At 37.2% G+C, this 14,358-nt stretch overlaps 2 protein-coding genes across 3 annotated transcripts; both read right to left on the minus strand.

Moving 5' to 3' along the window:
* Positions 1-2,644: 2,644 nt before the first annotated feature.
* On the minus strand, positions 2,645-5,004 carry LOC122041824 (pentatricopeptide repeat-containing protein At2g02980, chloroplastic-like). The gene has a single exon (XM_042601652.1). The coding sequence runs from the start codon at positions 4,780-4,782 to the stop codon at positions 3,385-3,387; it is 1,398 nt and encodes a 465-aa protein (XP_042457586.1). The 5' UTR covers positions 4,783-5,004; the 3' UTR covers positions 2,645-3,384.
* A 1,167-nt stretch (positions 5,005-6,171) lies between these two features.
* Positions 6,172-11,769, minus strand: LOC122041825 (solanesyl-diphosphate synthase 1, mitochondrial-like). 2 transcript variants are annotated; one of them, XM_042601653.1, is made up of 12 exons: positions 11,388-11,769; positions 10,168-10,260; positions 9,885-9,965; positions 9,702-9,773; positions 9,265-9,396; positions 9,054-9,140; positions 8,798-8,869; positions 8,023-8,108; positions 7,738-7,870; positions 7,568-7,657; positions 6,948-7,046; positions 6,172-6,659 (listed from the first exon to the last, which is right to left on the minus strand). In XM_042601653.1, exons 1-12 carry the CDS (start codon positions 11,526-11,528, stop codon positions 6,480-6,482), a joined length of 1,266 nt encoding a protein of 421 aa, XP_042457587.1. In that variant the 5' UTR covers positions 11,529-11,769; the 3' UTR covers positions 6,172-6,479. The 2 variants fall into 2 exon arrangements, with proteins under 2 accessions (XP_042457587.1, XP_042457588.1); XM_042601654.1 differs by having other exon boundaries at positions 10,168-10,263; positions 11,388-11,527.
* Between the last annotated feature and the right edge of the window lie 2,589 nt (positions 11,770-14,358).

Genomic DNA, 14,358 nt, shown 5'->3' on the forward strand with positions numbered 1-14,358 from the left:
GGTTTTGGTCTCCCGATGAAATTAAGCATCCCGTGTTCGCCCCGAACACACAACTTAATTTCATCAATAATAATTCATTCCACTAAAGAACTATTATTGAACTACCGCACCGATCCCAAATTACATTTTTGGCTCCTTCTTATTATGAGTGTGTTAGTCTCCCTGTGTTTAAGATATCGAATGTCCACTAATTAAGTGAGTTATTGACAACTCATTTAATTAATATCTTAGTCCAAGAGTAGTACCACTCAACCTTATTATCATGTCGAACTAAGTCCACCTGCAGGGTTTAACATGACAATCCTTATGAGCTCCTCTTGAGGACATTATCAACCTAGTATCTCTAGGACACAGTTTCCTTCTATAATCAACAACACACACTATAAGTGATACCATTTCCCAACTTATCGGGCTTATTGATTTATCGAACTAAATCTCACCCATTGATAAATTAAAGAAATAAATATCAAATATATGTGCTTGTTATTATATTAGGATTAAGAGCACACACTTCCATAATAACCGAGGTCTATGTTTCTTTATAAAGTCAGTATAAAAGAAACGACCTCAAATGGTCCTACTCAATACACTCTAAGTGTACTAGTGTAATTATATAGTTAAGATAAACTAATACCTAATTACACTACGACCTTCCAATGGTTTGTTCCTTTCCATTATGGTCGTGAGCAACTGTTTATAATTTATAAGGTACTGATAACATGATCCTCTGTGTGTGACACCACACACCATGTTATCTACAATATAAATTAATTGAACAACTACATTTATCATAAATGTAGACATTTGACCAATGTGATTCTTATTTTTAGATAAATGTTTATACCAAAAGCTAGGCTTTTAGTATACACTCTAACAATTATGACCAGGATAAGCAATGTGTTCACTCCCCACCCTTGACTCCGCTCTTGGCAACACCCTTGATAAGCAATGTATATCATTAGTGTCTTCATTTAGTCCAGTATTAGACCTCACCCACTTTAACCATCCATGATAATATAGTCTTCCTGGGTTCTTGATCGATCTAGAGACTAACACCAATGCTATTAGTCCGCAGTCCCTACATCGCACAGTTTCATATTTGGAATGGTTGATGCTGCTGTTACTTGATGATGTCATTCAAGCACAACCTTACATCACAAAAATACAACACAATAATCATAATGTATAATATGATACAATTAATTTAAATTGTACAGTGTAACAAAAAAAAAATTAAGTGATGTCGGATAACAAATCACAGATTCATCTACACTGATATTCTTAATCGATGGCACTATATGAACCTCATGCATTAATAATGATCTGCTCTAAACATAATGACACTCCTTTTTCCTTCCTAAAATTTAAACCATTTTTTCACAAACTATTTATGGTTTTTATAGTATAGCTAAGAATCCAACGCATTGGAAATGAAACAAATACAGATAACTAAATATAGGATGTATTAGAAAGAATTAAACTTGGTCTTAATACTTGATATTTAATAGAATAGGAAAGATAATTAAATTTCTTATCTATTAGGTACTGTCACAGTTTTCGGATAATTGAACTGCCAGAAGTATTCCATTATCCATTCCTTGCTTTACATCCATATTAGTATATTGACACGAAGCTTTTGCTAGTGCAAGAGAAATTTAATTTTCACTAGCAACAAATACTTCTAAGATGTTATCTGTGGAAATATGTAATCAATTTATGGAGTTAAAATGTTCAAAACTTATAAGCTAAGAAAAAAAAAACTAACATGTTGAGGGACAGTTTGAAATCTTCGAAAATAGTTCAAGATAACCTGACAGCGCCGGTCGCGTGCAGGACTTGCGAGCGAAGCGGAGATCTGCTCACGGCCAAAGGGAGAAGATGAGCGAGGCGATGGAGTCGGACTGTAGAACAAAGGGAGAAGCAAGGGCGCGACGGCACCGGTCACGAGCAGGACACGCGAGCGAAGCGGAGTTCTGCTCGTGGCGAAAGCGAGAAGATGAGCGAGGCGAGGTCGCGAGCAGGACTTGCGAGGGAGGGAAGCGGAGGGCAAGGGCGTGACGGCGCCGGTCGCAAGCAGGAGTTGCGAGGGCGGCGAGGCGAGAAGGAAGGCGAGGAGAAGACTTATACGCGTTAGGGCAAAACCCACGAGAAAAAAACTTGACGCGAACCAAAAAAAAAAATTTGACACGGAAAGTCCACGTTAGCAGGTCCGCACCCGTTCCGCACGAGTTGTTCCGCAGGGGAACAACTCTGTATATATATATATATATTAGTTGGATGTAGAATTTTTAAAAAAATTAATCTAAATTATACCAATGAAGTATTAACTTTAAATATAATAATTATCATATAAAAATGTTAATAAATTAAAATGTATGTTTATAATTAAATGATGAATATAAAAAATAGAATATTCTAAAGAATATTTTTTTTGGGTGTAATATGGTGTGAGTGAATTGGTGCTGAAATAGTATTTGGTACTGAAATTATACTGTTTTGATGTGAAAATTACATCAAATATGGTGATATGGGTTGGAGATGGTCTTAGTTACAATAAAAGAAAATGCCAAAAACACAACTTAAAGGAATTATAAAAGAGGCAGAAATTTGAATCCCAAATAGAATGAATATTTAGAGGCAGAAATTTGAATCCCAAATAGAATGAATATTTTGAAGACCGACTTCTCAGTGTGCATAAATTAAACTCAGGATTATCTAATAGGCGAATCAGAAGGGAAAACCATCTAGCTATAGAATTTGGATACGTGAATTATCAATAAAAAAAACTTAATTCTCTTTCACTTGGAAACCTCTCAAGCAAATACTGTTAGTTATCTGACTGGTGATGACACTGCTGTCTTCTTGCTGAAGGCCCCAGCTAATGTCCATGAACTTTGTAGCGGGCTTGTTGTCCAGCTGAATGGATGTGCCATGGTTGCCATGGCACCAGGAAGTGAAGATCACTCATCTAATGCAAGCAGGTAACTGTGCAACATCACTCGACGAACAAGCATGTCGAAAAGAAACACTCACCAAAGTGACTGAGATTGTAAAGTTACCATCTTCCCCCGTCAAAAACCCAAAGTGAGCTCATCAATCCAGTCTAAAGAGAGCATCTTACATCTCCATCATCACGAAAATCCTTTTACAAAGAAAAACTTCTAAAAATTGTAAGATGTTTTCTGCAATCTGTCAATGTTGTATCTCTCCATTGGCAAATTCAAAAAATGCTTGTGTGAGATAAAAGATAACGCCAACAATCACACTCTAGAGGCATAACAAAATGTATGCAGGCATTGCTAAATGAAGAACACTTGAAGAATGATTCCATTTTATTTCCAACTTTGTGCAAAATGCTTTTGTGTCCTTTATGCATCTATTAATTTAAATCCAACTTTGTGCTGGAGGCTTTTCTGCTTCCTTTCGAGCAACTTCTCTTGTCGAAACCACTTCCTGCCATTGCTGCTGGTCTGCATATATGTTGGATAAAAGGACATTAGCACCCCCTTTATATTGGTATAGCTCCTTAATTTTCATCGCAACAAGTTCACCTAGCTCTAAATTATTCTGAACTCTGCATGCACTCAGTAAAGCCCCTAGTATTGCCAAAGTAGGTCTTACGGGCATTCTCGAGACAAACTCAAGTGCCTGAGCTAAATGTCCTGCTCGACTCAAAAGATCCACCACACAACCATAATGCTTAGGCTCCGGAACAACATCAAACCTCTCCATAGATTCAAAAATATCGATCCCTTCATCCACCAAACCACTGTGACTACAAGCAGAGAGGACAGCAATAAAAGTAGTGGAATCCGGCAACACATTCATTTTACACATCGTCGAATAAACTTCAACCGCTTCTCTTCCAAGTCCATGCGAACCTAAAGCCGTTATCATGGCCGTCCAAGAATGCAAATCTTTTACACCCATTCTATCAAACACTTGCACAGCACAAGCAACACTTCCGCACTTGGCATATCCAGCTATGAGCGAATTCTGAAAGAAAACATTGATTTCCAAACCTATCTTCTCTGCATAAGCATGTAGACTCTTAACAAGTTCCAGAGATCCTAAGCCGACAAATGCAGACATGGCGGAAACTACGGTGACCTCATTAGGGCAGACCTTATGGTCAAACATTCTCATCTGGTTGAATACCTTCAGAGCCTCCTCATGGCAGCCGTTGTCAACCAAACCGGAGATCACTGCGGTCCACAAAACAACATCCTTTTGAGGGATATCGTCGAACACGTAGCGAGCGAGATCAAACTGCCCGCAAGATAAGTACATTGTGACAAGTGCCGTCTGCAAGTATATGTCATCGCTGAGGCCTAATGTCAAAGCATGGCAATGGAGTAGTCTACCGTAATTCAGATCAGACCTGGAGCGGCAGGCCTTGAGCAAGAAGGGTAGAGTGTACTTATCCGGAAGTTTGCCTCTCAGCAGCATTTCGGCATACAGGGAGAAGGCGACCGAGGTTTGCTGGTTCTCGCAGACGGAAGCAGCTCTGATGACGGTGTTCCAGGAGAAAAGGTTGGGAGATGGCATTCGCCGGAAGATTTCGAAGGCGAAGTGGAGGTCGAAGGAGGAGGCGTGGAGGAGGAGGCGGCTGGAGACGAAGGGGATGCGGAAGAGACCGGAGACGATGGCGAAGGCGAGGATGGCACGGAGGCGGCGAAGAGAGAGGCGAGCCTCGAGGCAGAGCAGGCGCGGATGCCTCTGGATAAGGCGGTTATTGGAGACCCAAGACGGGAATGGGAACTTGTGCAGGGTTGTGAACATGGCAACACTTCTCCGACACGGAATCTGTTCGCCGCCGGCCGCACTGCCTGTTCGACGGCGATACTGGTGCGGTGACGTGGGGCGTGGAAGGTCTCCGTTCAGTATCCAGCTCTTCTGATCGAGCCGAAATCCCGCCCTTGGAAAAATTTCCTCAGCGCGTCGGACCCCAGATCCGAATCTTAAATATTCATCGGAGGATCTAACGACTATGGGACAGACAGAGTCGCCACAACTATTGATTTCGTAATGCATGATTTAAGAAATTTATAGCATATAATTTCAAAAGTCACTCTGGAGTCAAATCGAATATTTGTTAAATTAATTAAGAAAAATAATATGTACAAGGAAAAAAAACTCAATGAAAATCTCAAAAATAGACACATAAAATGATAGGACCCACAAAAAATGAAATGATGGACCATGACTTTATGTATATTTTCATTGAGTTTTTTCCTTATGCATATCATTGCTCATTAATTAAATCATTCAAACTTTCCTATGAAAATTGAAATTATTGGAGTTTCCCACGGGCTATTTGGTAAATTAAAAAGGTTCGCATTAAGCGTTTTATCCATCTAGTATTCTAGGTTAAATGATCATCCAGCAAAATTTAGAGGAGTAAAAAATAAATTCATACGAGTCAATTCAAAAAATATCGGGTTAAGATAGGAAATTTTTTAATTCGGGTTGATTTTATGTTGGAATTTTTTTATTATATTTGGATCAGGTTGAATTTAGGTTGATCCGGATCGATTTAGGGTTTATAAATTTTTTATTAAATTAGAATTTATTTTGAAAGTTAAAATAATTTAGGTTAGATGATTAGAATAATGATTTAAAATTTAAATAAAAGTAAAAATAATCTTTTTTTTATGACATCGATCAGGTCAGGTTATCTTGGTTTAGATTTAAAATTTTTAAGTTGTGTTAGGGTAAAATGGGAAATTATAATAAAAATAATTTTAAAAAAAGTTTTATTTTTAATCGGATCGGTGGAGTTATTGGACTATGGTTTAGAATTTTTAAATTATGTTCAAATTAAATTTTTTTATAATATCTTTACTTCAATCCGAATCCATCGGAATTAATATCCTTAAAAATTACTCTATTGCTGTACCATTATCACGGGAGCAATATACATTTTTATCATTATTTCTTTAATGAAATACATTTTTTTCCATTACTCGACTCGATAGATTATGGACAATCGAGTCCATCAACCAAATGTAATCTAAAGATCCGATTCAGAATCATCAGTCGAGTCGACTGATAAAATATAACTGTCAAATGATATTTCCAATTCAATTTAATCGATTAAACGGATATCTTAACTCTAAATCCAAAATGGAACCAATAAAAAAAAAAATCTGAATTAGCAGCGCTAACAAATAGAAATAAATGTAATCTAAAGACCCAATTAATGTTGTATCATATGAATTATTCTGTCAATGGTACACTAGGCAACTTTCCTTTTAGCTAGCAAGAAAATTTGGAATAAACAAAATGTTGGACAATTCCTATAACTTATAGGTACTAAAGACCCAATTAATGTTGTATCATATGAATTATTCAGTCAATGGTACAATAGGCAACTCTCATTTTAGCTAGCAAGAAAATTTGGAATAAACAAAATGTTGGACAATTCCTATAACTTATAGGTACATTTATAGGTGGTTTCTCTGGCTTGCGATGCAGCTTCACTTCGTTCGATTGATCACCTTGTGAGTTAGATCAACGAGCGCACGTCTTGAAGTTATGACGGCCTCATCGTCGCTTTTGGGAAGGGCATTGATTGCTTCGATTGCAGAGTTGGCATGTTCAACTGCAAGTGCTCGTGTCCTCTCAATTCCTTTGCTTTTTCCGAGATAGTCGAGTGCCTGCAAGAATGGTGAAGCACCATCAGGTTAGGGGATATCACAATCAGCTGTGTGATCAAACAAGCAATTTAGACAGAAACTTTATGTTCTCTGTGAAACTCCACTCAGCATTCCCGGAGGTGAAATTGTAAGCGAAGTTCTAAACAGCAGTGGAAGAAATTGTTCGGGCAGGATTGTTCAAGGTATGATCAGTTTTCTTTCATGTGATATTTCGGTACAAACAACGATCAGATAAATTCAGCCAATGTACTAACTACAAGCAAGATGGGTGGGTAACAGAGAACTTACGGCCTCCACATTTGCTGGATTGCTAAATCCCTTGTCAATAATTGATTGCAGCTCTGGGAACTCTTCTTTTGCAAAAAGTATTGGAGCTGTAATGATTCCCTGTAAGATAAGATAAGATCAACACTATAGTGTACACGTGTTCGATAAATGGATTTATCATTTACAACTAGCTAAAGATGTACAGGCAGATGGAAACTAAAAGAAGATAGAGAGAAGTCCGATTTTTTATGCAATCACTAGGCCTACGGAATGCTCGTAACCCTATAACTAAGTTAGCTAGGCACACAATCTTACTCATGCTGTAGAAGAAACATATTTTTTCTTTAACTGAAAACCATAGAAACAAATGTCAACCAACAAAATTATCATTGCATGCCCTTCATTTGACTTCCAAGTGGAAATCAACCATGTAAAGGAGAAAACAATTTACAACCACACGGGGGAAAATCTTGAATTGTAGTGTGCTAATAAGCATCATAACATTCGGAGGGCAGGCATGCACTGCAATGAGAAGCAAGTCAAACATGGGTCCTTCGATGTTCAAATGCAAAACAGGAGACATCAGCAGGAAATCGGTACAGCAATCAAATCTGAGTCAAGAAGATTGGGAGAGAAATTACATGTCGAATGTCAGATAAGGATCCCTTCCCAAGTGAAGTTGTAGTGCCAGTGAAATCAAGCACATCATCTATGAGTTGGAATGCTAAACCCTATAAGAAAAAATTGGTATTTACAAATGTATAACTGATTAAAAATGTCTTCAAACTGCATTAAGAAAATATTAACATACTAGATTTCGCCCATAATTATATGCATGCATTGCCACTTCTGTAGTTTGTCCTGCTAGCAAAGCAATGGCTTTGCAACTGTTTGAGATCAATGAAGCTGTCTTGTAGTATGTCTTCAACATGTAATACTCCATGCTGTAAGTCCGCATACATGTGATATTTTCATAAAACGAATAGACAACATAGCATTCAGGGATTAAGCGCTCTCTTTTTTTTTCATAATGGATCTAGTTACTTTCATGCAAGATTTCTGAAGTGAGGTATCCCACAGTGGAGAAAGTGTTTACCTGTGACGTTGCTCAGCATTAGCTGACATTTGCATTGTTTCACCAGTGACCAGATGTTCAACAACAGTGGCCAATAATGATACAACCTGCAGAAGGAAGCAAGGGCACTACATACATATCCTCCCAACCAAGAGAAAAAATAAGCAAATGAGTTTGTTGATGCGAGTTTGCTGATGAACGTGGAAGAAGATGAACACTAGAATTTATGGAAGTGTATAGACAATAGAAGTACTTCAATATCTACTCATGACTCAATTTACTATCTAATCAGCATTCTTGCACCAGTTTTTTTTTATTGTTTCCTTCAATAAGTACCTAAGTCTTGAATTCATCTCAACCAACTTGTAAACTTTTTCCTAGTTTTCTTCATGATTCTTGGCTAATGCTATAGTTGAGCCTTGTGCATATTTTACAGGCCGCAGGGATAACAATACTACATCCATAAAGTGAGTGCTTTCCAAATCCAACACCAGTAATTTCAAGGACCGAGTCCTTGCATGTGATATACCTCAGAGAGCAGAGAAAATGAGTTTATGTTTGTTTACCTAGAATACCACTCAGTTCATGGAATGTGCTCGTGTGCAATATCAAACCTAAGGAAAGAGCTAGAAACTTGATGATTTTTTCGTTATCTACCAAGAAAAGAGAAACGGAAGATTGAAAATAAAGCCTAAATTTTTTACAGAAAACTAGGCAAATATACACTATAATGCAATAATGACATTTTTCCTGATCATTGATAACAAGACGACAGTGACACAGCTAAACATGATACCTCTGTATTCTTTAGCGATGCAAGGGCAACACAAGCTCTAGAAAGTAAAAAATCTCCAGCAAGCACAGAAAGCTGCATACAAATAAAAAAAAACCAAAATTGCAGTCAATATTCGAGAACATTTCTATTATTGCATAATAGTTAATACAAACTGAAATAGTCAGGATTTCAATGTCTACCTACAATATTACCAACACATGGAACTTATAACGTGTAATTAAACTATAGATGTCAGTAAAGACACTAAAAGAAACACCTTGTTGCCCATTACAAAGTTCAGTGAACCAATACCACGTCTTGTATCGGCATCATCTAAGACGTCATCATGGAGAAGGCTTGCAACCTACACAAGTGAAAAAACAGTTAACCAGTAGACAAGTATCATAATTAGTAACCATATTGAGATGAGAAAGGAGAAATTTAAAGATTTTATCCAAAAGAGAATTTTTTAAAAAATTATGGCTAACATGAATCATTTCAGTTATTTCGGCAATACACTGCTGCCTAGTGCGCATATTCTTTTCGAAACTACTAGCAACTTCTGCAGCAACTGATTCAGGTGTAGGCATACTCAGAGCTGAAGCCATCAATAGCAATACCTGCAATATTTTTATTCTTTAATCATAAGCAAAAGAAAAAGCAAAAGCAAAGAGACACAAGCTTCTATAATCACATTTTTATGTGGCAATAGAATCACTTTTAGTGCATTGGTGCATATACAAAGAGATCATCACAAACATTGGAAAAGTTTATGGGCATGATATGAAAGAAGTAAGAGGCGAGGCTATCCACAAGTTGTGATTACTACGAATGAGAAGGTTAACTGATATTAAACAAAATTCATATGGAGTTGTAACAGGCACTTGCAAAAAACATCGACAATAATTATTATCTGAGTACTTACTGTAGGTCGAAATCTTTTCCCTTCAGCTCCTATTTTGAAGAAATATTCAGCAGCTGATGCCAGCTTGGGGACCTGAAATGGTTTGGATTTAGGTGGATAAGGTCTTAATATCCAAAAGAACAAGGCATGTTCAAATCTTCAAATATTAGAATGACTAAATGGCTTCAGATTACAACCACCCACCTCACTAACCACCATTGACCGTAACCTGTTTCCGATAATTGAGAGTTCATCAGAAACTAAGGCAAAGGGGTCCACTGATTCCTAGATAAAATGGAAGATAACCAGAGGTAATAAGTAAGTACTGCTATCAGAATTAAAATTAGAAAACACATCTCTTCTTTGATTTTAGTGGAGGCTTTGTTATTCTTTGGCAATATCCAAAATTATTATGTCAAATACATGAGGCCTCCTTTCTTCTATGATATCAGTCACTAAAAAGTCCCAACCAAAAACAATTTCACACCTCAGCTGCAGATTTTCTGTCTTGATCAATCTGATATCTGATGTCATGTACGCCACGTGAACTCTGAAAATGATATTCTCTAAAATCCTGTACCTACTAATCATAGCACAACGCGGCGTAAATATAAAAGCTGATATAACTTCAGTAGAACAGTAAGAAAATATCGAACAGTAAGAAAATATCCAGAATTCAATCATACTGTCATATTAGTTGTGTCGATGCATAGCTTAAATTGAGATGCTTCAACTTTTGTGTAGAATAAGAAAGCAAATGAATTAAATAGTATCGTCTCAAACAGGAGTATGCTAAGTACTTTACTTTGATTAATGAAGCAAAAGTTATTTTCTTAAGAAAATGTATGCTGAAATTTAAACACATTGCAGAAAAGACAAAGTTTATCATGTTATACCAGCCTTCAATTGTCAATATAAGGTATTCTTTGAAAAATTGGAATATGATCCTCACCACCCCATGGGCAGTGAGAAAGAGAAGGATGAATAAGCAGAGGATTGAACACATGAGCACTGATCACATATGATATTGAAATAAAACTACTATGCCTAAAGATCAAACAATTTTCAATCAAAAATAGGGTCAATTGACAAATTTTATATTTTTCATGTTCGTAATTTACGCCCAAGTGGTCATGCTCAACCATATTGTTTTGATGTGTTTGGAAAAGGGTTCATGAACTTTGCAAAAACTTAGTTGGAAGCACATGAAGCTCATGGAGCTTAACTTGGAGCGGCCAAATTGATTTGTTTGATGGCTAAAGAGCTGGTGATGGTAGAAGGATGAAATGGGGCATCCGAGGGACTACAAAACAAGGAGCATCAAGGTGGCAATGTTGATGAGCTACATAGGGAAAAAAAAGAGTGAAGAATAGCATGTGGAATGAGTCAAGGGTGGTTTAGTGTATCCAACGACCAAAGATAGTTTAACAGCTCTGGTCCTTTGCAAGCAAAAAAAAAAAACACATAAAAAAATCCCCGAGATTTAGAAGTAGGGGAATAGAGCTATCACGACTCTGTACATCGTTTTAACGCTAGTGAATGGTTGTCCGTGTTTCAGAATAAACTAACAACAAATATGTAGCAGGAAATAGCAAAAGCTTAGAAGACCAACAGGGACAGCATTATACACAATCAAATTCGATAAGAAAAAGGGAAATCAACTAAATCCATACAAAACACCAAGGGGAAGCCAAACAAAAATTGCACCTTTGAGGGCACCTCGGCAGGTTTCCGACCCAAATGAGCCCCGCGAGAAGCCACGGGCAGGAATCCATTAAAAGAATATACGCCGGATCCCGCTGTCCTCGACCGACACAAACTCCTGAAGCCCCACCTGAACATCTGCATCCTAACTTCTAAGCGCCGACCCGAGACGATCGAGTAGTCAACGGAGAAAAACGCACAACTCTGAACAAAGACGCAACAGGGAAGAAGAGAGGGAAGTAAAATCCTTCCTCCGCCGCTGATAACTCGCTCGGAAAGAAGAAAAATCTCTTCTCGCGAGTAATACAAGTAAAAGCTCGGAGCTCGGCCGTCTTTGATTGTGCAACGCGCCGCCGTGACTGGGGATCGGTGGGGATTGAGGAAGCGCAGCAGATCATGGGCCATAAACGGGCCATAGTAGACGTTCCACGAAGGCACGTGGCCGTCACATGGGGAAGTACGGCACGTGTACGATTTGATCCTAATGAATCATAATTCGATTTAATGAAAATAAAAATCTGAAAAATATACAAACAAACTCATCTGAATACAGCAAGGGCGATACGAACTATTAATCGAATAATAAATTTTAAATACTTTATAATGCAATTTTCGGGAAATGGATCGTTTTGAACTTGTCTATTAAATTTCTATTTAATTAAACTTACTCAAATAAATAAATGAAAAAGAACAAGTAGTCTATAATATTAGGGCTAAGGGACAGATATGGGATGAATAACTCTTCGATAAAGATTATTTTACAGTGGAATATTTGAAGTTAATAATTTTTTAATGTTAATATAAATATTTATTTAGTATCTACCTCCTTAAAATGATTAATCTAAGGATCTGATCTTCTCTTACAAATATACTAAAAAGCTCCTTCTAAGAAATAATCCGGAAACAGAGAAATAGGAGTGTAAATGAATCAAGTCGCTCATGAGCTATTCAAATCTTGATTCGATAAAAGTTCGTTTAAGCTCGTTTAATGAGGCTCGTTAAGATAAACAATTCAAGTTCAAACTTCACAATACTCGGCTCGTTAGCTCGTGAACATGTTCGTTAATAAGCTCGTGAATCAACTTTTAAATGAAAAAAATAATAGTTTTGATATTTAATTTATACATTTTACACTCTACTTATTAAAATATAGACAAATATATTAAATTTATTTATTAGAATAAAATTATAAGTTTTAATAAGAATATTATAATTTTTTCTAAATATATATAATTTAGTTTTTAATGAATATTTAAATTTATAATTTATATTTATTAAACTCGTTTAAGCTAGATAAAAACTCGATTAAGCTCGTGAATTATGAATATATTCATTAAATAAAGCTTAAGCTTGACCTGATTATAAACGAGTCAACTCAGCTCGGCTCAATTATGTTGGATCGAAAAGAATTTAGATATCTCCACAATGGCATAATATTGTCCACTTTGGGCCTAAGCCCTCATGGTTTTGCTCTTGAGTTCTACTCAAAATGCCTCATCCAAATGGAGATATCTTTCTCTTATAAACCCATGATCTTTCTTATGTATTTTCAATGTGGGACTATGTTTACAACCTTGCAATCCCGACAATCCCTCCTCAAACAAAAGACCACAGGCTTCCCACGTCTGATCTTCGACCCACCAGGTCTTTCTGCCCCTTAATCCACCCGACCTACTAGGACTTCCTGCCTGATGTCTGATCCTCTTGATCCGAACATAGGAGCCCCACTTTCTTTGTTCAAGGTCAATATTGTACCCACATGGCTCAATCAGATCATAGTTCTTGTGCACAGTCGGCGGTTCAACTTTCTGGCAGTCTGGGCTCTGATACCAATTGTTGGATCGAAAAAAATTTAGATATTTCCACAATGACATGATATTGTCAACTTTAGGCCTAAGCCCTCATGATTTTTACTTTTGGGCTCTACCCAAAAGGCCTCATGCCAATGGAGATATCTTTCTCTTATAAACTCATGATCTTTCTCATGTATTTTCAATGTGGGACTATGTTTGCAACCTTACAACCCCAACAAATTACACCCTACAGAAAAGTCTCGTATAAGCTCAAGAACAAGAATATAACTTGAAACAAGGAAACAAGCATAAATAAAAATCGAAACACAACTTAGCATTTTAAACCATGATTTGATTGAGTTTTTCTTGCCTTGGAATACCTCTTGAAGGGGGGAAATACAGTAACACTTGTGTGCCCTAAATCTCAAGAGTTAGCATTTAAATCTCTGTGGTGAACGGTCATGAAAAACTCTTTTCTAGGATTACCTCGGACTCCTTAATTGCTTAAGTTTCTCCTTAAGTGATTACCATATCAGAAACCTACTCAGAACCTGTAAAACAACTATATTTCCAACCTTAAGCAATTAGCCTAATCGCTTAAGAGGGGCATAATCGATTAGCATAATCAATTCCACTCCCTTCTGCTCAATCAAGAGAAAGGTCATAAGTGATTAAGTTTCCCTGCTTAATCACTTACCAAAACTTTTGTTTCGAACAGAAAAGGTCTTAAGTGATTACTCTAATCGCTTAAGTCATGCTAAATCGATTCGTCAGATCGATTCAGCACCATTCTGTGCTTTTGTGAAGAACAACTCTTAATCAATTACGACAAGCTGAATCACTTACCTTAAGCGATTCTGCAACCTTATCTCCTAAACTCCAGTCCTAGAGTTTCTTATCCAACATCCGATCAACCTTAACCTATTAGAACTCCTCATTGTCTAGCATCCGGTCGTCCTTGACCTACTAGGACATCTTCACCAAATGTATGGTCAATCCTTTGACCTACTTAGACTTCTCTCCTCATGCCAAATGCCCGGTCCTCCATGACCCACTTGGACTTCCAAACACTAGATGTCTAGTCAACCTTTAACTCACCTGAACTTTTCTTCTCGTGCCAAGTGTCTAGTCCTCCATGACCCACTTAGACTTCCAAACGTCAGGTGTCCGATCAACCTTTG

This window comes from Zingiber officinale, chromosome 2A (genome assembly GCF_018446385.1).
Source record: "Zingiber officinale cultivar Zhangliang chromosome 2A, Zo_v1.1, whole genome shotgun sequence".
Taxonomy (NCBI): domain Eukaryota; kingdom Viridiplantae; phylum Streptophyta; class Magnoliopsida; order Zingiberales; family Zingiberaceae; genus Zingiber; species Zingiber officinale.